Source organism: Blennius ocellaris, assembly GCF_963422515.1.
Source record: "Blennius ocellaris genome assembly, chromosome: 3".
Lineage (NCBI taxonomy): Eukaryota > Metazoa > Chordata > Actinopteri > Blenniiformes > Blenniidae > Blennius > Blennius ocellaris.
In genome coordinates, this window is record NC_137652.1 from 26,507,877 (window position 1) to 26,531,118 (window position 23,242).

Below are 23,242 nucleotides of genomic sequence, written 5' to 3' on the forward strand. Positions count from 1 at the left end.
GACCAGATCCATGTGCGCAACGTGATGGGCGTTCAGCTCCGCGGATCGTCGGTGGGTTTGCGGACTGGGCGCCGATTGGACGAGCCGCGGGCGGCCGTGAGGACACGGACCAATCAGCGGCCGGTGCGTCTTGCGCTGCATGGCCGTGTTATCGTCGCGAGCGGAGTCCCCTTCTCAATTACACGGGAACACATGCTGGAAGAAACAAGAGCCAGGAAGAATGTACTCAAGTAAAAATACTGTGGGAGCGCTCCACTTGTTTTCAGCTGCAGATAAAAACATGTCCTTTAAAGAAAACTCAAGTAAACAAAGAAAAAAAAAAGTTTCCCAAGCTTTATTGACAAATTTCAAACCATTTTAACAAAAACTAAAACTCTTTTTGGTTTAGGGGCCACATACAACCAAATTGCATCTTCAATGGGCCAAATTGATCAAATAGTTCCGCAATAACCTCTAAATCTGAATGTTTTCCTTTGTCGTGGGTAGAGGTTTTGATAAAGTCTACGTGTTTGCAAAACATTTCACAACTAGTTGTGAAAATGACGACAATCCTAACGCGAAGCCAGATGTATTGATACATTCTTGTGTAAATACAGTGAAGCGTCAAGAAACAACTTTGGCGACTTAAGAAATACATTTTTGTTGAAGTATTCACAATTTGCTTGGTGGTTTGGCCAGATAGGAGCCTCTTGCCATGGGACTTATGTTTGACATCCCTGATCCAAACACTGGATATTCTAGGACAGGGGTCGTCAACCTTCAACACGCAAAGAGCCATTGGACCCATTTCCCACACAACACAAAGTAAAGAAAAAAAATCTAAATCAAATTGTCTTTGTGTGTCAGAGTGTGTGCTGGCAATGTGTTGTCATCGCTCCACGGTGGCAGTCTTTACCAATACAGGAGCCGCAGAAATACTTTCAGCCGGCGAGAGCAGAAGCACCAAGACTGGTCGAGAGTCAATACCTATGTTTGAACTCTCTTCTCGTCTGGAACTCATAACCGTTCACATGACGTCACTAGTCACTAATCTCATCAGCAACATAAAATATTGGCAATGCAAGAAAAATATTAAATGAAGCAAAAATCAGATTTGAGGATCAACGTGTGTTTATTAACATACAAAAATGTGTGTAGTGGTTTGTTAAGTTTGGCTAAAGATTGAATAACTGCAGCATTTAAATCACCAGTGATATATTGCGTTCGTCTGAACATTCCAGGGGACAATATTTTCTGACGGACCATTTTCATTATGGGACAGTTTAATAAAACGGAAGTAAAAATCTGCTGCGCGATGATTGTGAAAAAAGTCGTTACGTGTTTACGGAAATCAGAAATGTGAATCACCGTGTTGAAATTATCACGAGGTTTTATTTCATAACGTGATGTATTTGCTCTGCCGTCCGTCGTTTGATCCCACTTTTGTTCCGTCACAAAATATTGTCCCCCGGAAACAAAATCACGTCGTCAGTTGGGAGTCGCTGGACGCACGAATCAAATATCCTCATTGTTCTTTTGTCTGGTTGATACTGAATAACCGACTACCTGCAGAAAAGGTCATGCAGGCTCCAGATAGAAAGTTCTATATTCAAACTCCAACATCAAAAAATAAGTTATGAACAATGAATTAAAAAAAAACACAACACAATCATTGATTACATTTTATTATCATTATCCATCTTTCATAAAATATACTGAAAGGTCTTGCGCATCATCACATATCACATGTGCAAAAATAGTTTGTAAATGTAGGATTCCATAGCATTTGACAGATAAATAAATTTGCCTGATTTTGAGACATTCAGAAGATTTGATTGATTTTTACACATTTCATCAGCTCTTATTACATATAAATAACATCGGTGTATATCAGAGTGCTATAAAAGATTAAAAATCCATTTCATTCATACAGTGGGATGCATCCTTGCATGTTATTTTGAATCCATTATTGAGGTTTTGCAATATCTGCCACTGTACTTTCTCCCTGCAGCCTCGCAGCACAGAGATGAAGAAGGACATCTGCAATGTAGTGTTGTTTTTACAGAGTTCAAGACGTTTCGTATTGATGTCGAGGGAGCAGCGGAGGTTACAAAGGTAGATATCTCAAGGAGGAACAAAGTAAACAAAGTTGTTTTTATCAAGCAGCGAAACACTAAACAAATGGACAGAAGTCTGAATTAAAAAAAAGTGAAAGCTTTGATCACCTTTTGCCTTTAAAACTGTTTTACTTTGCAGGATTCTTTTTTCCCCCCGCACCAGGCTGAACTCTTCACACTTTATTGCCCCTAAAACTTAAAACTTCCCTTTAACCAGCAAACATTTAAAATCCAGATTCGGTGCAATGAGCCTTTTAGCAGTGAGCGATCGTTAAAAGTAATAGATTACGTTAAGGCCTTGTGGTGTTCACCAGTCCCTTTCATTGGGGAGTCTGTACGGGATACCCAGCAGGCTGAAGACGTCCTTCTCCGTCAGTGTCGTCAGTGCCGTCCCGCCGTGCATCTTCACGCTGCCTTGACGGACCACGTCCTTGTTCAGCGAGTGCTCGGACAGGCTCATTCGTTTGGTCTTCGCCAGGGCTCTCATGGAGCGGTTGAAGTGCGCCGACCCGGTGAAGTACGTGAGAGCGCAGGCGAACTCGCTGTAGGGCACGACGATGATGTCCAGCCTGCGGTGGCGGCGGCGGCCCGGTCCCGGCAGCCGGCACACGCCCATGTACTTCTTCTGTTCGCCGTTCTCCTCGTGGCTCACCAGGTCGTCCGTCAAAAACCCTTTCAAATAAAATAATCATTTGATTTGTTTCTTTCAGAGGAGATGATTGTGATTCTCTATTATTGGGGTGTCTGAACAACTGCTTAAGACGTCTTCAATGGAGTCACATCACTCCAAGACCAGCTTCTCTCCATTCGCTTCCTGTTAAATCTAGAATTGAATTTAAAATCCTCCTTTTAAACTATGGTGCTGCTTACTGGAGGTTCCCTGGTTTTCTAAAAATAGAACGGGAAGCAGAACTTTCAGCTATGAGGCTCCTCTCATGTGGAAGCAGCTCCCAGTTTCAGTTAAAGAGGCTGACACAGTCTCTTTCTTTGAAGGTTCAGCTCAACACTTCTCTATCGAATAAAGTTTACAGTCCGGACTGATTCAGGAAACCCTGGACCATTTTCTAGTGAAGCTGTGATACGTTTCGACCGCTGCAGGTTTCGACTGCTGGGAGACCGACACCGATCTTCTTTTCCATTTCACGCACCATATCTCACTGCTACGTGTCACTAACATTTTGTCTCTCTTTTGTGGTAAGTGTCTGCAGAAAGTCTCCTCCCCGGGGTCTGGTTCTGCAGGTTTCTTGCTGGAATTGTTGTTAATTGCCTTGAAATAATAAAACTGAATTGAATAAAACAAATATTTTTTGGCATCCTGGAAGAACATGGCCTCGACCTGAGACCCCCTCCCTTCCCCCCGTGGATGATGTCACGGGGGTCAAGGAAAGGCATTAGGAGGCTTCCTCAAGGAGTTGGGGAAAGGCGATCACGTTGTTGTGACAATCAGACCACACTTCCACCACGAGACGTAATAATAATAATCTGACGGCGGCGCAGGTTAGTGACGTCTGCCGTGGTGAAAAAAACTCCAAATTTGAAAACAAACTACAAAAAGTGCATTTCTCACACTTTCCTCAGTGCCTCCAACCACTGATACAATCACAAATATCACAAAGTTTGAAATGAAGTCAAAGGAAAAGAGGCTCCAGGCTATGAGCAACTAAAGTGAAACGGCTGCCCTGTGAATAAATAACCAGTCAAACAGAACAGGCTGTACAAAAACGTTTACTATGCTGTGTTTGTTTTACAACATCCGTAACATTCCTAGTTTGAATCTGGGTTTCAGATTATTCAAAGTTGTTGAAGGCAGGTTATTGCTTTGGTAACTTGACACGATGTGCATCGAGTCATCCTGAGTTCCCCTGAACGCTCGGATGTTTTAAACGCTTTAACGCTTTAAATGTTGTCGCAAGGAATTGTGGGGCAGCATGAGCTCGTCTCCTTTGATAAAGGATGCATGAGTGGTTCCTAGGCCAGAGGAGGTTATAAAGGAAGCATTGAGCCTCCTTTCCTTAGCTTAGTGAGAATTGGAATGCTCCTTATCATGGCCGCCACTTGAACATTTTCAGGGTTCAGGAAAAATAGACAGGAAAGGAGATAGGACGGACTATTTGGATGCACCCTACGAGTTTACTTACCGCTGTCATGGAGGCTCTGCAAGATTTTGCCGAAGATGCCCTTGTGGGACTTGCCGTCAGGGTGCGATATGAGCACGTCGACGTCTCCACATGTGGCCTTTCCCCGACGGTAGGAGCCACAGGCAACCGCCACCAGGCCCGGGTCCAGGGCGAGTGTCGCTTCCCTCACCTGCCAATGTTCAAGAAACAAAGACGGAAAGACACAAACGGAGGTCAACGTCCCTCTCAACAGTAACAAAACCAACCAAGTAACAGCTTTTTCTTTCAAATAATACATCCACTACTTGTACTGATAAATATCGTTGAATCCTTCCCTGTCTGGAGATTCATAGAAGTTTTGGTTTGCTACTTTTTATTAGCGGGTTTGTTTGATCAAGTTTCAGTTCTGTCTGCATGAATATTCATGATCTATGTTCAAACTCAGATTCAGATCAAGTGCATGACGTGCGTCTGACATTAAATCCTCCAAAGTTTCAGGTTAAGTGATAATGTGTTGGGTTTCGTGAGAATAACTCGGTGGTTCCTGAAGTGTGGGGGTGATCGTCCCCGAGGGACGCCTTTTAACAGCAGGATATTTTATTTTATTTTAATTGTCAAAAAGAAATTGTGAGAAAAAGAAACAAGAGTATGGTTAAACTTACAACAGTCATGAAAAAGTTTATTCAAAGTTTAAAAAAAACAAAAAAAACTGTTGCAGACTCCATGAGAAGATCTACTATGAAATGGATAATTTTGTGGTTTACATTTCTTTAATAAAACTATTTATGACTGAATATTGTTTAGCTCAGTGCTTCAAACAGCAGCACTCTGCCTTTCTCCGCGTCTTGTTAAGCTTTTGGTTTTTCATTGTGTGTTGATCTCAACAGATGTTAAGCAATTGCGCCCTGATGAGGTGAAAAAGATCACTCAATCAATCAGTCAAACTTTATTTCTATAGCCCTTTACAATCACCCAGTGGTATCCAAAGTGCTTTACAACAAAGCTATATATATAAAAAATCCCAATACATTAAGAAATAAATACGAGAATAATACATAAAAACAATAAATAAAACACAGGTGCTGACTGGTGGAGGAGTGACGGTGCTGCAGGTTGGTGAAGCTTCCAGAGATTCATAAAAACAGAGCATACAGGATAAATACTCTGCCCTGGACAGAGTTAAAAGCCAACTTAAAAAAGTGAGTTTTCAGCTTTGATTTAAAAAGGCAGAGATCAGTGGTGGTGTGAATGTCGGGGGGGGAAGTTTGTTCCACAGTCTGGGAGCAGCAACACCCCACTGTTTGTATCTCCACCTTGGAACGTCTAGAAGAAGCTGAGCTGAAGAACCAGAGTCCTGCCAGGGTCACTAGAGTTAACATATCAGGCAAGAGGGACCCAGGCCAGTGATGGCATTAAAAACAAACAACAGAAGTTTAAAATCAATTCTGAAACGAACTGGAAGCCAGTGGAGAGACGACAGCACAGGGGAATGTGTTCACGTCTGGATGAGTTTGTTAAAAATCTGGCAGCGACGTTCTGCACTAGCTGAAGACGTGAAATGGAAGACTGGCTGAGGACGACATAAAGGAAAGACTGGCTGAGGACGACATAAAGGGAAGACTGGCTGAGGACGACATAAAGGGAAGACTGGCTGAGGCCGACATAGAGGGAAGACTGGCTGAGGACGACATAAAGGGAAGACTGGCTGAGGCCGACATAAAGGGAAGACTGGCTGAGGACGACATAAAGGGAAGACTGGCTGAGGCCGACATAGAGGGAAGACTGGCTGAGGACGACATAGAGGGCATTACAGTCCAGTCTTGAGCTAATAAAAGCATGTATCGCCTTCTTAAGATCCTGTTGATTCAGGAACGGCTTCACTTTGGCCAGGAGACGGAGCTGATAAAAGCTTTGACCACAGAACTAATCTATTTATCAAAGTTAAGACCGTTGTCGAGCGTTACCCCAAGATTTTTAACAAGTGGTATAAATATGGGGCCAGAGCACCAGAGTGTGTTTTAAAAACATTCGCCATAGGTGATGTGCCAAACAAAATGCATTCTGTTTTCATGTCATTTAAATGCAGAAAGTTGTGCGCCAACCACTGCTTTACATCAGTAAAACAATCCATTAGCCTTGTAAGAGCAGTGCTTTCGTTGGGTCTCATGGGTAAATATATTTGCAGGTCATCAGCATAGAGGTGAAAAGACAGATTGTGTTTTCTTATAATTGATCCCAGAGGTAGCAGATACAAGGAAACTAGAACAGGGCCGAGAACAGATCCCTGTGGCACCCCACAAGGGAGATGAGGAAATCTGGCATAAATACGACATAAACGACTGCTCAGTGAGACAAAACTGTGCTGCATGATGGGGCGTAAGCTCTCCGAGGTGGTCCGTTATGTGGTGACTCTACAGCTTCCCAGTCTTTGCCATGTTATGGACTTCCAACTCGCCCAGGGTGTCTCAATTAGATGCAACGCAATAAGTAAATAAATAAATAACCAACATCACATTCAGTCATTTTAAGAGTGGTCATTGGGTGAGAGCTGGCAGGTCTGATCAGTCGCACGTTAATGTTTAAAATAATGTCATTAAAGTTTATGAGAAACTAATACATTACATTTACAAGCACTGTACATGATGAAATATAGAAAAGATGTTAAAAACTCTTTCCAACATTCATGCACATAAAGTTTTTGCGTTTCAATTTATCCTGTGTCGTTGTGAATAATGACAAAATTTCTGTGTTCTTATGGCTGCTTGTCATTTATGCGATTTCTCAGCCCGGGTCAATAAAATAATATTGCGACACTAATATTATCTATAAATCTTATATACAATGCTCCTCACTACAAAAACTTGACGTTACTTAATGTTGACATGTTTTGGCTCGTTTTCTTTTTAAGTATTTGGCTTTTCAGTCACAGAAGAGAACAATTCTTATTTTGTGCCCCCCCCCCGGCGAACGACTGAGCTCGTAGCGGCTCCCTGCCAAAAACTGGGAGGTAGTCGTGCTGAGGCATCACATATTATTTTGACAAGCCTGAGGGAGCGCACACATGCTTTAGTCATCTATCTCATGAGCTCTCTCTATCTGGCAGCTTTGGAGGAAAAAGAAAATCCAAGTAATACAATACGAAAACAACTAGTGTTGTACTAAACGCTCTGGACTGAACAGGTATCTGGCCGACTTAAGATGCAGCGACTCTCAGGAGTTACTTTTCCCCACTGGGACGCCCCACTTTGTGAGCATAGAGTCTGGTTCCTCCATCATCAGGCAGGAGAGGAAAGCTGACACAAACGTTTTCCAACTTCAGTCATTCTCTTTCCACATTTCTGAGAGTCCAAAGTGGTGGTGGTGGTGGGGGGAGGGGGGGGGGGGCTTATATCTCACCTCTGTGTAAACTTCACTGAATACTGAAGCGATGATTAAAGGAAAAGACACTCAAGTCATCATCACTGGCACATGATCCAGATATTCACTTACGGAGCATGTTTGTGCCAAGCTGTTTTGCGTCAGGGAAGGAGAACACCGAGGCAGCGAAGCCACAACCTCGGGATTAGAGCCTCAAGCCAAGCACATGCAGGAGACGAATGGGGAAACGTTACCACTTTCTCAATGGCTCCTGCCTCTTCTCTTGGCATTCGATCAAGAAAGTCATCGTAGTGCTTGAGTCCGATTTTCTGAGTGTTGCTCAGGTGGGCTTTTGCCCGGATGTCCTCCAAAGTGCGAAATCCCTATTTAAAAAAAAAACAAAACAAAAAACAGACAATTAAGAAATCTTGAATAAATTGTGTATCAATTCCAAGGTTTTCAATTTGATTGTATTTGATCAACTCAACCATGATGACGGTAAATACTACCAGTGGGGGGGGGGGGGGGGGGGTCACACGTTTTCGACTGACAACTATCTAAATTAAACAGCTGAGGAAAGTAACAACGTTTAGGGTAAAGAAAATGAAGGTGTTCTGGAGGTGACGTGAGCTGTGATCTTAATATAATCAAACCTATCTGAGTTTGCATGAAGAGGCAGAGTGATGTTACCCGTTCTTAAACCCACTGTTGTGATTGACAAGCTAAAGGTCTGGGGGGGGGTTATCGTTCACCTGTTGATACCACAGCTGTGCCGTCTTATTTCCTGCACCCCAGATGTTGGTGAACAGCTCCAGAACTGGTACCGCCTCTCCGATGTGATCGAGCTTCCGCAGGTGGCCGCTCTCCATGATCTCATCAATTTTGTCGGCCATACGTTTCCCTATCCCGGGGATTTGACAGGCTTCCTGAAAACCGTCGTGAATAACGTGAGTACAGTGTGCATTCTCCAGATTCCAACACACGTCGAGACCATGCGTAGCGTCAGCACCATCCACTTCACACTGTAAAGCGTCTGCACTGGGTTACCTGATATGATGTAATGGGCTTGTGGTAACTCTTCAGCGCGTTGACAGCCTTGGAGTAGCCCAGTGCCCTCCACTTGTCTCCCTGGTGTGTGTACGCCTTGGCCAGCACTTCCAGTTTGTCTGTGATGTGCTTGTTAAAGTTATTAGTTTTGGATTGAGAGGACTGGGCACAGACCCACTTCCCTGAGATGGGAGCCTGAGCAGCAGCAGCAGCAGCGTTTGGACCGGACTCGTGGCTCGGCCCAGGTGCCTCCTCTTCCTCCTCCTTCTCCTCCTTCTCCTCCTCCTCCTCTTTGGGGTGCTGGCCAGAGATGAGAGCTTCCAAATCTTTCTGAGAGACTCCATCTTCCTCTATTGGCACTTCTCCATTGCTGTCCGGGATCGTCTGAGAAGGTTTTTTATAAGTTCAGTGCCAAAATGGACTAAATGATTCTTGAGTGAAAGTTTCAGAATGTTTTCTCCACAGTCATGGAAGAGTTACCGTGCTCGTGGTCTTCCCATCGGCTGGCTCTGCAAATGCTTCGTGAGCAGGTGGCATGTTTAGAAGCTCTCCTTTAATATCTTCACTCTTCGTTTCAGAGTCCCTAACAGAAAAAAAAAACATTCAAAGTGTCATTAATCTGAAAACATGATGAGCATTGAGAAGGAATACATTTGAGCTATAAGCTGTAAATTACATTTCCTCTATTGCTTGTTCTACAATTATAGTAAACCGTGCCCTAAAAGAAACTGAGATAATGGTGAGAGAGATATACACAAAGCAATATTTTTTATGTATCAACATGCTAAAAAAAAAAAAAGAAAAACCCTTTAAGATCACAAACCTATTGGGTAAAAGGAGGCTGTAGCTGGACACATCCAGCAGTTGTTTCTCACTGATGCAGGAGCTCAACCAGCTGCACTTTACCAGTTCGACTGCAGAGGGCATACAATCCACTTTGAGCAAGCGCAGAGCCCTCTCTTGGTCCATGTTGTCATCCACAACAACATGAGTGACACTGGGACACAGCGAAGACTCTGTCTGTCCTCCGTTCTGCTGTATTTGTTTATGGAAGATTTGGCATCGAGCATTTCCTACTCCAGCTGGCACCAGGTACACAGTGACTCCATTAAAAATGTCTCCTGGGGGAACAAAATCAATTGGCCACTGTTAAATAATGGCATGAACTCACCATTCAATGAATTAAAAAAAAAAAAAAAAAAGCACATTGTCCAGTACGAATCTACCATATCATCACATGTCCTTATTCTGCCTTTATTTATTCTAATATAGAAACATACAATAACTCACCTGTGAGGTCACACTCTTGAGGTTTCTTCTTTATTGGGGGCGCATCCTTTCCCGGCAGCACTTTGGCCCGTTTAACTTTAGGGAAGGCTTTCATGATCCCGTGACGAGGCTCCATGCTGAATGTGTGGAAGTGGAGCTGGTGGCCTGTGGGAAGAAAGAGAATCAACAAATGTAAGCTCAATCAGGAAACCCAGAACTCAGTGATGTCAAAAATACATCATTAATTGTGCTTGATTCATTTTCTGTATGTTGTCCAGAAGTTGTGTACATGTTTACACAACAAGGTAACCTGCAATGACCTGAATATAAACAGTGGAAATAATCCTTGTGCAGTTTGGTTTTCATGATGGATGCTACCACTTGCAAGTGAAAAACAATACTTATTTAAACTTTTTATTTTATTTTAATCAAACAAGTTAACAAGATTATGTTGTACAAGGACTACAGCACTACACCAAGACCTATAAATAAAACATGTGATTATGTGACTGTGTATGTTGAAACTATCCTGTAAGGCGTAAAAATGTAAACACTTGAATCATATTTGGTAGGATACTGTTATTGTGTGGCGTCTACAGCCATAGCGTCCAATAAGACATACCTTTTGATCATTTATGTCTTTGCAACGTGATTAAATCCATTTTAACTTGTTCAGGTTGTGGTCACAACAACAGGCAGGGAAAAGTAACGACGTTGAAAAATACCGCATTATTAATACATCATGACATAAGATTGTACACAGGTTTAATACAACAGGTGAGGCTTGTGCAGACATCCTATTCAGGAGATAATGTTTAAATCAAATCTATAATTCCACAATGCAGGGAAACAGCGTTAGCTTCATGTTAGTGGAAGTTATAGTTACAGCATATAGGCCGTATTTATAGAGTAGAGAGATTTTTCCAAGCAGCACATATGCTCAGCCAAAATAATAACCGGTAAGTTGTATAAATAATGGAAAATACAAGTCAAAACCATTTAAATTAAATACATATTTTGAATCTTACCCCTTCTTAAAAGGAACCATTCGTTCCGGAACTAATAAAGGGAGACACTCAGTTCTACTTCCGGGGCAAAAAGGCAATTTTCTTTTAAGTAATGTGTTCAAAATAGATTTCGATTTTATATATTTGGTTAAAAGCTAAATACTAAATATATCGATAATGATTTACCAATTAAATAAATACATTGTTATTTACGTTGTGTAAGTATACTGTTGCCGTGGTTACCGGTCGTGTCCGGAAGTGGCTCAGCGTTTGGAAACATGGCTGGGCTCAGCTGGATGGAAGTCCTGAAATCAGCCAAGAAAACGTCTATAACACACGATGGTGAGTGAAAGTAAGACGAACTGCTTCAGAAACTTAATGCATCATCTCATTGGGAATCAGTTTGTGTAAAATAAAGAGCTCGATTAACTGAGTTTAGTAGTTAGCTTTGGAGCTAAAGTTGTTGCTAGGCACATATAATGTTGAAACACACACAAATACGATATAAAAGTACAATTTGAGTTGTGACAGCACGTGTTGTGTTGTTCCGATTTTTTTCGTCCGTATTTTAAATGTTCTTTATGATCATATCTCTCGCTCTCTCGGTGTTTAAATATTGCTCTCGTGAATGAAAGAATTGAGGCTTGTTGCATGTTGTTGCATTATGAGGTCTTATGAACTGCGAACTAAATGATTTCCGTCAGTAATTTACTCAAGTGTAGTAGGCCTTGACTATAAATCCAGAATTGAATGAAGCTCTGACTTAGAAATGCATGGCTCATTATACACAATTACATATATTCAGATTTATTTGAAAGGGAATTGATTGCGTACTGTATTGATACAACCAAGGGTGGTACATTAACAGACAGAACAGTCTCAATTGTATTCCCAGACTTTCAAAAACCACTGTATTAAATTCCCACATACATGGCGAAACATAAGTTCTCCATGTGACAAGAGGTTTTGGAATACCCACTACAGATTGCCTTGTTTAAGTGATTAGAATTTAACAACTTGAATTAAATAAAACAGAAAGAGAGCAAAGCCGTTTTCCAGCATATGACATGCTGTCTGATGTTTTTCTCCATGCCCTGCAAGGCTGGGTGGAGTCACTAAAGCAGACCCGAAAATCACAACCAAAACCAAAAAAACAATAGCTGGCAGTAATTTTATTATGCATCAATCCCATCACCCACTTTAAAACACACATGGAAAAGTGTGTTTGACACAAAAAGTCCTTTGCAGGGGTCGTCACAGCAAGTTAGTGCTGCATAGGTTTTTTTTTTTTCTTTCCAGATGGTGTTTTTTTGCCACAGAATGAATTCAAACGTGCTTCCACAACACATGCCACCAGGACAGACTACAAAGCAAGTCCAAGCCAGAACAACGCTAAACTATTTCCTCGATAAATCTGTATTACTGACACATTTCCCACCTTACGGTACATTTTGTTTCTTGTGTAGACCCACAGATATTCTAATTACTACCAGCATTAAATGCCACGTAAATCCAACCATTCCTAAATTGGCAAACCTGAAATCTATCACCACAAATCAATTTCACACAATGTGACTGTGTTTATGTGTAAGTTTGAAGGTTGTGTCTTTTCTTTTCTCTCTTTAAGAGTACCGGTAGACTTCCCCACTCTTCCAATCAGTGATCAGACCGAGGAGCCAAGTCGACTCCATACCTTACACAAGATCTGATAAACACATTTAACGTCCTACTGTCAGAACAACTCTCGCATTCAGAGTTCATTATACAGTAATGCCATTTTTATGCCTGTGATGAATCAAAAAGACAGTCTTGTGTTCTTTGTGTTCTTACTGGAAGCTGGTGTGTTTCTAATTTCCACCTCCAGGTAAGAGGAAGGTCCACTACCTCTTTAAAGATGGAAAAGAAATGGCAGAGGAGTACGACTTAAAGACAGAAGAGCTCATAGGTAAACATCGGATCAGCTTGTGTACGAAACTCATTGATGTGAAAATCATCTTAGTTTGTGTCCTTGAGAACGTTTAAAAAAAATCGGTGCATTTTCAGTACGAAAGTGGCGCCATAAAAGCCCACTTGGCGCTCAGGGCCAGTGGCAGATGGAGATTGGGGAGCCACTGACAAGTTCGGCCTCATCTTCGGACTCTGATGTGATCAAGGAGAGCTCCTCCAATGTGGGTACCCTTGTTTTTTACTTGTATATTATTCTGCACTGGAATCATCAAGTGATTTATAGTTTAAACATTTTTTTGATTTGCATTCACAGCCAGTTTTTATGCGCAAAGACACAAAAAGCACTTTTCAGTGGAGAATTCGCAACCTTTTCTACCCCAAGGATGTTTTCAGTGTTTTTGTGGAGCCGTCTGAGAGAAGCATCGTCATAAAGACCTCAAACAAAAAGTAAGTATGCGTCAGAATACTAGTTTTCCCTCATAATTCCTATTCAGTTGAGTCTATTTCAGGGGCCATGCAAAACACAGCACAGTTTCATGCTTGTGACATAATTATTTTGTGCTTTATTTAACACTCCATCAGAAATCCTGCCTTTTTGCCCTCATGGAGCCCCTTTGTCGTTTGTTTGTGTGATTGGTTGCAAGCAGTACTTGCACCCTGCCTATAGATGGCAGTGTTTACAACGCCTTTCCCTGCACAGTGCAGCTCGGTGATGGATGTGTGTCTCTGCTCTCTGTGGATCTGCAGGTATTATAAGAAGTTCAGTGTTCCTGATCTGGATCGAAGTGAGCTGCCTTTGGACAGCTCTGCTCTCAGCTTCACTCATGCCAACAACACTTTGATTGTCAGTGTGAGTATCTCTGAGACATTTTAATCGTCGGCTTTAATACAGCCGCGTCAGGAAAAATGAATGTGGAATCTCAACCAGTCCACAGTAGGATTGAATCACAACAGCTACGGACAAGAAGAGAAGATCGTCACTATTTGTCGTGGATATTTTCCACAGCAGCAGCTCCATAGTTTCTTTTGAGTTGTTTTTAATCATTTACTCATGATTACACTGACAGAGCTTGTATATTTTTCCTCTTTTCCAGTACACAAAACCCAAAGAGATCCTCGGCGCTGAGCAGGAGCTGCAGGAGGAGCTGAGGAAACTGACGTCGACTTTAATACCCAGTTAATTCTGACTAAGTGAGGGAATGATTCCAGGTTGCATTAAAGGGCAAAGGGCGAAAATCTCCAGTCACTAATGAGCTCTCCTCTCTCTTTCATGCTGCTGTTGTCAGATAGGTTTTTCAGTGCCTTTCTTTGTTGACAAATGTGAGTCCTCATTTAGCTATTTATCGTTGCTACAAGCAGGTAAATCATCCCTTACTTTTCACAACAACAAATCTGCTCTCTCTCTCTCTTTTTTTGACGAAAATAAAAACATTTTTAAATTTAGCACCAGTCTTTCCTCCTGTTAACAAACCCACTGTGGAGTAATTTTGACGGGGGTCACATAACCCACCACCTTTACTTTCACTGATGTTCTTGTAAAACACTCAAAACACACAAAGCTCCAACCCTGTTGGTTCCGAGGTCACAGTTCCGAGGACATCCCATTTGTGTTAAATGAATACCCTCATGCTCCGTGCACGTTGTGGGCCACCCTGAAAGCCATTAGTGAAACTAGTGTTACCGTTTCCCATTACAACAGAGGGTCACTCTGACTTTGTGGTCTTTGGCTAAAGCACCTCGGACACAAATAGAGCCAGAGTTTGTTTGTTTGTTCTTTTTTTGTTTTTTTCTTCTTTGTCTCAACTTGCTCTGATATTGTCATCTAACAGGGAGCCTTATAATGTCTGCATTTTACACGCATGGAAATGTCTGTGTACACGCTGAAATTTACAAGAGCAAAAATAATTAAAGTGGGATTTTCTTTTTCCCCCCAAATTAAGTAAAAAAAAAAAAAACCCTCAAAAAACTTTGACCAGAAAGAAATCCCGAGACAGAAAAATGACGAGTGCTGTTTAAATGAGACATTTAAATATAGATTTTTTTTTTCTCTCGACGTGATTCTTTGCATTTTTTTTTCTTCCACTTGTCCAAAACCAGCAAGCAAGTGCAAAAACCAGAGACGAAGCCGCAGTTCTCTCTCACTATTGTGCTTTGTCTCCTTCCAAATGGAAAGAACAGGGATCGGGGGGGGGGGGGGGGGGGGGCACTGGAAATCAAGTCTGTCCTGTTGTTTTGTTACTTCTTGTGAAGGATGTTTTATAAATACAATAAAAAAGAAGAAAAAGATACGACAACAAGACTTTCTAACTCGATAGAGCAGCACTTGCGAATTAGTTTGCATGTAATTAATAAAGCGTTGATTGTGAAGTGTTAATTTTGGTCGTTTTTATTTAATACTCTGCAGGCTTGAGAGCCGGAGCTGCTGTCAAAACAAATTCCTGTGGCAGCAAACACCAACTAACAAATTGGACGTCCAGCTCGAGCATTGTGAGAGCGGCCGAGTCCCTCTGTGCAGGATCTTCTTCCTCCCCTGTCATTTGGCCTCTGATGGTCATGCTCAACTGCTTCTGGGAAGAGGGTTTCTTTTCTGCCTCCCTTTCATTGCAGAATGCCTCTTCCCAGCCATTCCCCCTCTTTCAGCCGATGCCACCGTTTGCCACACAGGCCCCGATGCTTTTTTTTTTTTTTTTCTGCAAACCCCTCAGCTCCCTCTCGGCGAGCCCCTTACCCCTCCCTGTGTGACTGGCTTCTTTTTGATAACTGACCCCTCCTCGTGTTATTATTCGAACCCACTATTGTATAACATGCCCTTTTATATGAGGTTCCACAAAGGGCCCATTTGATCAGAGGGTTACGGTGTGCGATCGTGAGAAATGCAACTACATGGTGGTAACCTTTGTTTGGGCCAAAATGGTGGGCTGACCTCATCGCTTTTAATGCATAGCTCGGGCCATTCAGGCCCAAGTCTCACTTGCTGAGCACATTGAATTCAGTAGCCTGTCACAGATATTGCCCCTCAGTTATCTGGGTCTCCTGCTCGACGAAGAAGGAGGAAAAAAAAAAAAAAAAAAGTTTTGGGGGGGGGGGCAACCAACATTGTACGCGAGTTTCCATCCCGAAACAACCACAACAGAGGAACAACTTGAGTCTTTAGTGGTTTTAATATACACTCTACAATAAATATTTCCATCATTTCATGTAATTTACATTTTTACAGTAAAAATATATTCATATATGTAGAAAAAAAAAAAAAGGTTACATATTCTCCAAAATGGCCTCCTAAAGGCAAGATAGCGTGTCAACTGAGACTCGCACGCCGTAACCACAGATAGCTGCCATTTCTAGCTTCACTGTACTCATTTCAAACATTCTTTGTTGCTGACCTGGCTAACGTCTAATCCAAGGGCTTCATTCGGGACATTACTGTTGAGCTGCTCAGTACTTGAAATGCCCCTGATTTAATAAGAAAGGATCTTTCCTATAGTCCGACTGAATTGAAAATAACTAGCAGATTAGATAGTCAAGGTTTACATACAATCCAGTACAAAGAATTACATAATAAGTCCACAAGTGAGGCAAATAAAAAAAAAAAAAAGAAAGTGTGTACGGGCACTTGACTGTAAAAGTTAATTTGACTCTGAGCACTTTTTTTTTTCTTTTTTCTTTTTTTTGTTCTCGCAGTGGTTCATCCCACAGTTCTCCCTCAGTGGTTTCAGCCGTCAGCGTCCCCCCGAGCGCTGCTGATGGGAATGTTTAGTCCGCTTGCTGAGAGGGTGCACGGGGACGGCGAGAGGAAGGACATCAAACGGCCTCCTCTCGGTTAGCAAGTGCCCCCTGGGTAGACGCTTCATGAAGTGGGCCTCTCGCTGGTGCTGCTTGGTCCGGGAGGCCTTCCGCGGACGACCCTTGCGTGTGAAAGCCATGTACCAGCCCTCGTACTTGGCGTTCTGGAGAGCCGTGTAGTTGTTTTCCAGAACGATCTCGGTGAAGATGCAGTCCTTGCCTCGTCCTTTCCGCTGGGACACAAGAAGTGGGAGTGAAAAGAGATATTTTGGGTGATCTCCAGGAAGCAGACACATCATCTTTATTTTTCCAGACAATCCACTGGCCTTTGAAACCTTAGGAGGGCTGCACGGCCACATCGCAAATCCTAATCTGCACTGACTTCAAAATTGCCTCGACAGTGACTCGCCATAAGATGCAAAACTGCCGTAACATTTCCAAAGGAACAGACAAACTTCAAGATGTCACAAGAGTCTGAAAAGTGATCAGTTCCAGATTACCTTGCCAATCAGCTTTCCCCTCTTGTTCATGCATATGTAGTACCCTGTCTTAACTCCTCTAATGCGCACACGGCTTCCAAAAGAGTCCGTCTCCACTTCCAGTTTAGCTGCATAGACAAAACAAATCACAATTAATGAGATGACACAGCTTTGACACGGTGCAGGCATGCAGATGGTGATGTTACATTGTATGAGATAAATGAGCTCTGCACTCCTTTCCCACTGAATGTACTTTTTATGCAGAGAAGGGGCTGCAGTAAACTGAACCCTGCTGTGTTTTAATGACATTAAACAGGCCTGAAACAATCAGCGAGCAGTCATGAAGGTGACGTGGGATTCCGGCGTTTTTGTTGTGATTCAGCAGACACCTTCAAGAAAACACAGGAGCCATCCAACACAGAGGATAGTGGTTTTTCACACAGCGCGGTTGTTGTTTTTTTTTTTTTTGGCAGGGGGTGGGGGGGTGTCTGTGAACGCTGTGCTGTGATGCAGCTCGGACTGGGGATAAAGGAGAGTGAGAATACTGCGGTCGGGGACGCGGCCATGAGCACGGAGCAACGGTCAGATTTGGGCCAGTGACAAGAGTGACACCCACTCAGGGTGTGTAGCCAGTGTGTGCATGACTGGGTCTGGGAAGGGGCGACATTTGAAAGACAAAAGTGCACTCGGGAGAGGAAAAAAAAGGAGAAGGTATAAAGTGAAGATGCTGACTTCACCGCTCCTTATAAATTGAGTCATACATTGAGTTGTAACGCAATGAAAATTCCTCATAAAATCAGCCTCCAAGTAGCAGGCAGCAGGCACTGAGAAGTGGATGGATGGTGGTGGCTGTGGTGGAAAGATGGCCAGACACACACACACACACACACACACACACACAAATCCTTTGGTGACAGGAATTATGGTGGCTTTAAGTTCAAGGAGGATTTTTTTTCTCTCTCCCTGTGCAAGAATAAAGAAAAAAAAAGTTCATAACAGGTGTCAAGGTCTTTCTAGACCACCAACACACCAGAGAAATAAATTATCTGCATAAGGCCATAAAAGATGGCAACAGTGATGCCACTAACGATGTTTACAATCGCTACTACTGTTTCTTCTGGCTCAGGAGTTTTCCTACAGCCTGCCAAAAACGACATAATTTATTCTGCTTTTCATCGCAGCAACGCGCACCACTGCATTTAAACAATTCCCGTGTATATACAGTCAGCATGTTGTGCTTTTTTCAACACGGCCGTCCCGAGGTTTAGACGCACTGAACTGTGAGAAACGATGGTCTTTAACTGTCAGCGGGGTTTGATTGATCTGACCATAACGCACGGGCATCGAGAAATAAAGTCGCTTCATCATTTCAGAGACAATAAAAAGTGAATGGATTAACATATGTGGACCTTTTGGTCAACTGCCTGTATGTTAATCACACGTGAAATGTAGCTTTGAATTTATTATCGCGTGGGATAATTTACGAGGAAGGTCAAACCGGGAACTCCCGCAAAAGTTGCACCCTCATTTGGCAATTATCGAATCAATTAACTCGGGTGCGTAAAATTGCGCGTGCAGCGCGTGCCCGCGCGTCGGCTTCGCTCGTCCTCACCGTGCACGGCTCCGTCGTCCCCGTTGGCGTTGACCCTCTTGTTGGCCAGGACCTGGACGTGTTTCCCGCTGGTGCGGCTGTACAGCTGGTAGGTGCGGGTCAGCCTGCGGCTCGTCCGGTCCGACAGGCGGCTCTGCTCGGTGACATGGTGCTTGAAGTTAGGGGTGGACTGCACAGAGTTCTGCCAGACAATGAGAAACACGTGTCACGGGATATGACATTGAAAATTCGACTATTGAAAAAAATAAAAATAATAATAAATAAATAATAATGATAAATTGTCTGCATGAAAATGATCAAGTGGAGCAGACTTGAAGCGCCGAAAGGCCACGACCGAGAGCTCCCGGTGTCATTCGTCATATTTAAAACAACACAGTCTTGTTTTGTGTGCAAGCGTTTATTTGTGCTGCGGTTTTGGAGATGGCTTTCCGGGTGACATTTGCCTCTGATGGACTGTTTTTACGCCGATGATCTTTCACCTCTTCTTGACTTCTTCTTCCCCCCCCCCCCTTTCCTCACTTCAGCCGGTCTCCGTCCACATATGTTTTAACAATTACCTTTTAGGCCAGAGCTTACCTCTTTTCAAGATGTTTGAATTGTTGCCAATTGCCATAGCACTCATAATAAAATGTTTTCATTGTTATTGCAGCCTTTTGGAGAAGTCGAAACGCCGTTATGCAGGGCGCTTGTGGCTGCTTTAAAGTTTCACTTCAATTAATCCGTGTGTGTGTGTGTGTGTGTGTGTGTGTGTGTGTGTGTGTGTGTGTGTGTGTGTGTGCGCGCGCGCGCGTGTGTGCGTTTTAACGAAGTAGAAAAGCGAGTTACCTGTGCGTAAAAGCAAAGCGCTGTGAACTGAAGTAACCTGCAGCAGAAACAAAACAAAATCAAAACGTATACAGCTGTAACTTGCTGGATTTTAATAGACTGTACTACACAATGTTTCCATGGTTTACTTACAGATAACCTAACCTCGATGTTCTCAGCCTCATCTTGTAATAGTTCAAATATTGCTTCATGAATACTCCACTGATCCGGTGCTGGAAGCTTTAGGAAATAAAGTTGCTCCTGATGGGGATTTCAGATCAGTTTTGGTTTTTTTATCCCCCTCTTCTCTCACATAGAAAGTGATACCCGTTGCAAATAAGAGATCCAAAAACTGTCAGGGTCCCATCCAGGTACTGGATACGCTGTCCACTCTGCCGATAGGACACACAAAGGTTCTGGAAGCGCTGAAGGCGTTGCGGCGCTAATCCAATTTGAAGTCCGGAGAAAGCGTTGCTGTCACCAAAAGCTCCTCCATCAGGCCGTCTTCGTGTCAGTTATTCACCACTGAAGCATCAAAGTGGAAGTGAGTCCTCCTTGACTTGCTTTGACACAGCAATGGTGACGAGCTGTAGTTTTACGCACGGATCTTTACGCATCAGCGGTAAGACGCGCACTTTGGATTTCAACAAAAAAGATTTAATAATAAGTTCTGACTGTCTTTATAAAAAAAAAAAGTTAATTCACAGTTGTAGCTGCTGTGTCTCGATAAGATGCACTAAAACATTGTAAAGCCAACGTCAACCTTCCTCCCACACGTGTATTTCTAGTGGTCGCCTCCAGTCCGCGTCCAGCATCTGTCTCCCTCCACATTTAAATACTTTAACTTGCGGGAAAGTCAATATCCTCGGCGAGAGCAGGCGGAGCGTTCAGGCTGGAGCCAAGTTGAAACTGAACACTTGTTAAGACACTTGGCCTGCAACAATTTGCTTGCAAATCCATAAACATAGCAATCGCCGATTTGTTGAATGGAGCATCAAACACCTTATGAGCAGGAATATAAACTGTCATGAAGAAAGGAGCTATTTTGTGGTTAATAGGCAGGTTGTGCCCACCGGAAAAAAAAATCCAATACCTGCAACGTCCTTCAAAATCTTTTAAACGTAGCTTTTATTCACAGTCATACATATTAATCTCATCCATGCACATATCATAATATTACTCCATCACCATGTAAAAATCACTGTGCAGTTTGTTTTCCATCAGGAGAAAGGTCCCTTTGGAAAATCTCCCTGGCATGTACTTAAGAAAATCTACAGTTACATTAACTTATTCCCTGACTGCAGGTTAGAGGTTGTTTGGTGGTCCCCCAGGACACACCTCAATGTACTTTTTCATCCTACATATGTAAGTAATATGTATTCCATGTGAACACATGACACAGAATGGTTTTCACATAACATCTAAAGCCTTTGCCATGGATACAAATGCTCTCTCGCTCACAATCACTCTTCCATAACTTTTCACAATCCCGGTTTGATTTTGAGAAGTATGTCCTGTGCCTGGTGTGCTACTTTCACAGCATGGTTTCATATCATACATCATGCAATTATATTGTAATTATTCTTTGTGACAACAAAGCGGCGGGGTTTCTGTTCGAAGGGAAGTTGACAGTTGCATGTTTGTTTGATGAAGAAGAAAGGAGATGATTGTAAGGGGGGGGGGGGGGGGGGGGTGTCAAGCATAAACTGTAAGTTTGATCAGCTGACACACATTGCTGTGAATTAAGAACAGTCTGGATTTTTTTAGGGTATTAAAACATGTTTTAAGCCGTGATATTATTTTGGTTATAGAAGATTTTACTTGTTAAATTCAGTTGATTGTGAAAGAATGAAGAAGATCAATGAAAGCTTAATTTCATGCGACTCTTTTGTATACAATGATGACCCCCCCCCCTAGTTTTAACCCCCATTAGAATCAGAGCTTAAATATACATTTAAGTAACAAACGTGATGAAGTGAGTGTGAAAACTGGTTTAAATCACATTTAAAATGCAAAGACATCTTTGACTCACTGACTGAAATGTCTTTGTGTTGCAATGTGAGTGTGTTTTGCCCACCTTTCATATCACATTGTCTTTTTTTTTATCGATTATCCCGAAAGAGACTCTAAAGTAAACCTAAACTATTGTAACATTTATCACGCTTACGTGAAACATTGCTCACATTATGAAAAAGAAAAAGTCTGAGTAAACACACAGAAAGCCACGAAAGCATCTGGCACTGCTCCTCAGCATATCTGAACCCTCATGACGCCTCAAGTGAAACTAATTTTAGGCACCACCAACGCCTTGATAACCACACTTTAAATCAGAATAGCCCTGCTGGCCGTGCAGGTTCGCACATTCTGAGCCTCAAATCTGATTATTGTCCCAACGAGTCCAAGCAGACCTCTGGACTTCTACCTGGGAGACCTTATAAACGCAGGCGCGACTCCTGGGATGGGAAAGTTTTGCACCTTTCACACTGAGCAGCTGTACAAGAGTAAAATACAATACAATCCATATATATATATAAAATCATACGAGTTTGCTCGATGTCTTAGCTGTAAATCAGTCATTTTAGCCAATGCAGGGGATTTAGAGGGTGAAAATGGACTGCCTTATTAGTTCCAGCGGGACTCGGCAACAAGTGATTTTGACACCTGGAAGAATTCAACCCTTTTTTTTTTTCTTTTTTCCTCTTTTAATATTTTCACCCCAATGAATCAACGACTGCACATCCTGATATGAATTCCACGTGCATGATGATTATAGCCTTTGAGTTGTTTGAAGACCACACATCAAGTGTTTGTCTGCCTGAAACCACAGATTAGCTCATTGGAAGATGATCTGATTAGGAAGCAAAAAAAAACAACAACAACCTGTGTTCCCAAATGATGTATTTATGAAAACGTAATGCTAAATTAAGCCGTTACAAAATTATACAACTGTACAAAACTGCTGATACTGATGATTTAAATCATATATTTTAGCCTCATACTCTGCATGTATTTCTTTCTCACTCTCTTCTTAATCTCAGCGGGTTCTTCTTAATTCGAAATGCTCACATATATCCACATTAGAAGCATCCAAAAGAGCAGAGACACTGTTTTATGTGCAAATTCTCACGATACTTCCCAAATCCCATTGCCGTTAATCGTTAATCCTTTACTGAGGGTGACCTATTGACTCATTCTTCCACAGCTGTAATTGTAAATGGATGACAGGGTTATGCTAAACAAAGGGACTGGATACTACCGTCATGTTCTGCCCTTTGCTTTGGTCTCGTGTTTCTTCACCAGAGCGCCTGATTGACGCTTTCCATTCGATATTATGGAGGAAAGGATCATTATGAAATCTGAGCGACGCGCTCTGCACATAAAACTTCATGCATGCTACTGTAGGACTATTTGTTAAACATATGGGCCCCTATATGAAGCCACATTTAGACTATTGTTTTGCATAGTATGTTACAACAATTGTGCTCCAGGTTACAGAGTCTGGGAGGGAAAGTTTGAGGAAAAAGTCATCCGACAAAAAGTTTGAGAATATCATTGTAACAGTGGCTCCTCATATGAAGAATTCCATTAAAAAAATACACTTCTTTTAGATTATTCAATCAGATTGGAGTTGACTTTTGTTGTTATTTTGAAATAGTTATTTCAATAGTTAGTTATTTCAATGTGGTTTGTATGATCTTCAGTTTTGCTGCTGGAAAAAGTTACA

At 42.3% G+C, this 23,242-nt stretch overlaps 3 protein-coding genes across 3 annotated transcripts; 1 reads left to right on the forward strand and 2 right to left on the reverse strand.

The window, feature by feature from the left end:
* Nucleotides 1–1,712: 1,712 nt before the first annotated feature.
* poll (polymerase (DNA directed), lambda) lies at nucleotides 1,713–10,604 on the reverse strand. The gene is made up of 9 exons (XM_080494260.1): nucleotides 10,509–10,604; nucleotides 9,908–10,051; nucleotides 9,441–9,738; nucleotides 9,098–9,200; nucleotides 8,618–9,001; nucleotides 8,323–8,496; nucleotides 7,825–7,953; nucleotides 4,235–4,403; nucleotides 1,713–2,768 (listed from the first exon to the last, which is right to left on the reverse strand). The coding sequence occupies exons 2-9, from the start codon at nucleotides 10,020–10,022 to the stop codon at nucleotides 2,404–2,406; spliced, it is 1,737 nt and encodes a 578-aa protein (XP_080350386.1). The 5' UTR covers nucleotides 10,023–10,051; nucleotides 10,509–10,604; the 3' UTR covers nucleotides 1,713–2,403.
* Nucleotides 10,605–11,171: 567 nt separating this feature from the next.
* On the forward strand, nucleotides 11,172–14,965 carry dpcd (deleted in primary ciliary dyskinesia homolog (mouse); the record flags this gene model as incomplete). Its single annotated transcript, XM_080494170.1, has 6 exons — nucleotides 11,172–11,235; nucleotides 12,758–12,838; nucleotides 12,937–13,061; nucleotides 13,154–13,287; nucleotides 13,588–13,690; nucleotides 13,935–14,965. The coding sequence occupies 6 exons, from the start codon at nucleotides 11,172–11,174 to the stop codon at nucleotides 14,019–14,021; spliced, it is 594 nt and encodes a 197-aa protein (XP_080350296.1). The 3' UTR covers nucleotides 14,022–14,965.
* Nucleotides 14,966–16,308: 1,343 nt separating this feature from the next.
* On the reverse strand, nucleotides 16,309–19,787 carry fgf8b (fibroblast growth factor 8b). The gene is made up of 5 exons (XM_080521087.1): nucleotides 19,672–19,787; nucleotides 19,540–19,576; nucleotides 18,715–18,895; nucleotides 17,124–17,230; nucleotides 16,309–16,856 (listed from the first exon to the last, which is right to left on the reverse strand). The coding sequence occupies exons 1-5, from the start codon at nucleotides 19,728–19,730 to the stop codon at nucleotides 16,560–16,562; spliced, it is 681 nt and encodes a 226-aa protein (XP_080377213.1). The 5' UTR covers nucleotides 19,731–19,787; the 3' UTR covers nucleotides 16,309–16,559.
* Nucleotides 19,788–23,242: the final 3,455 nt, after the last annotated feature.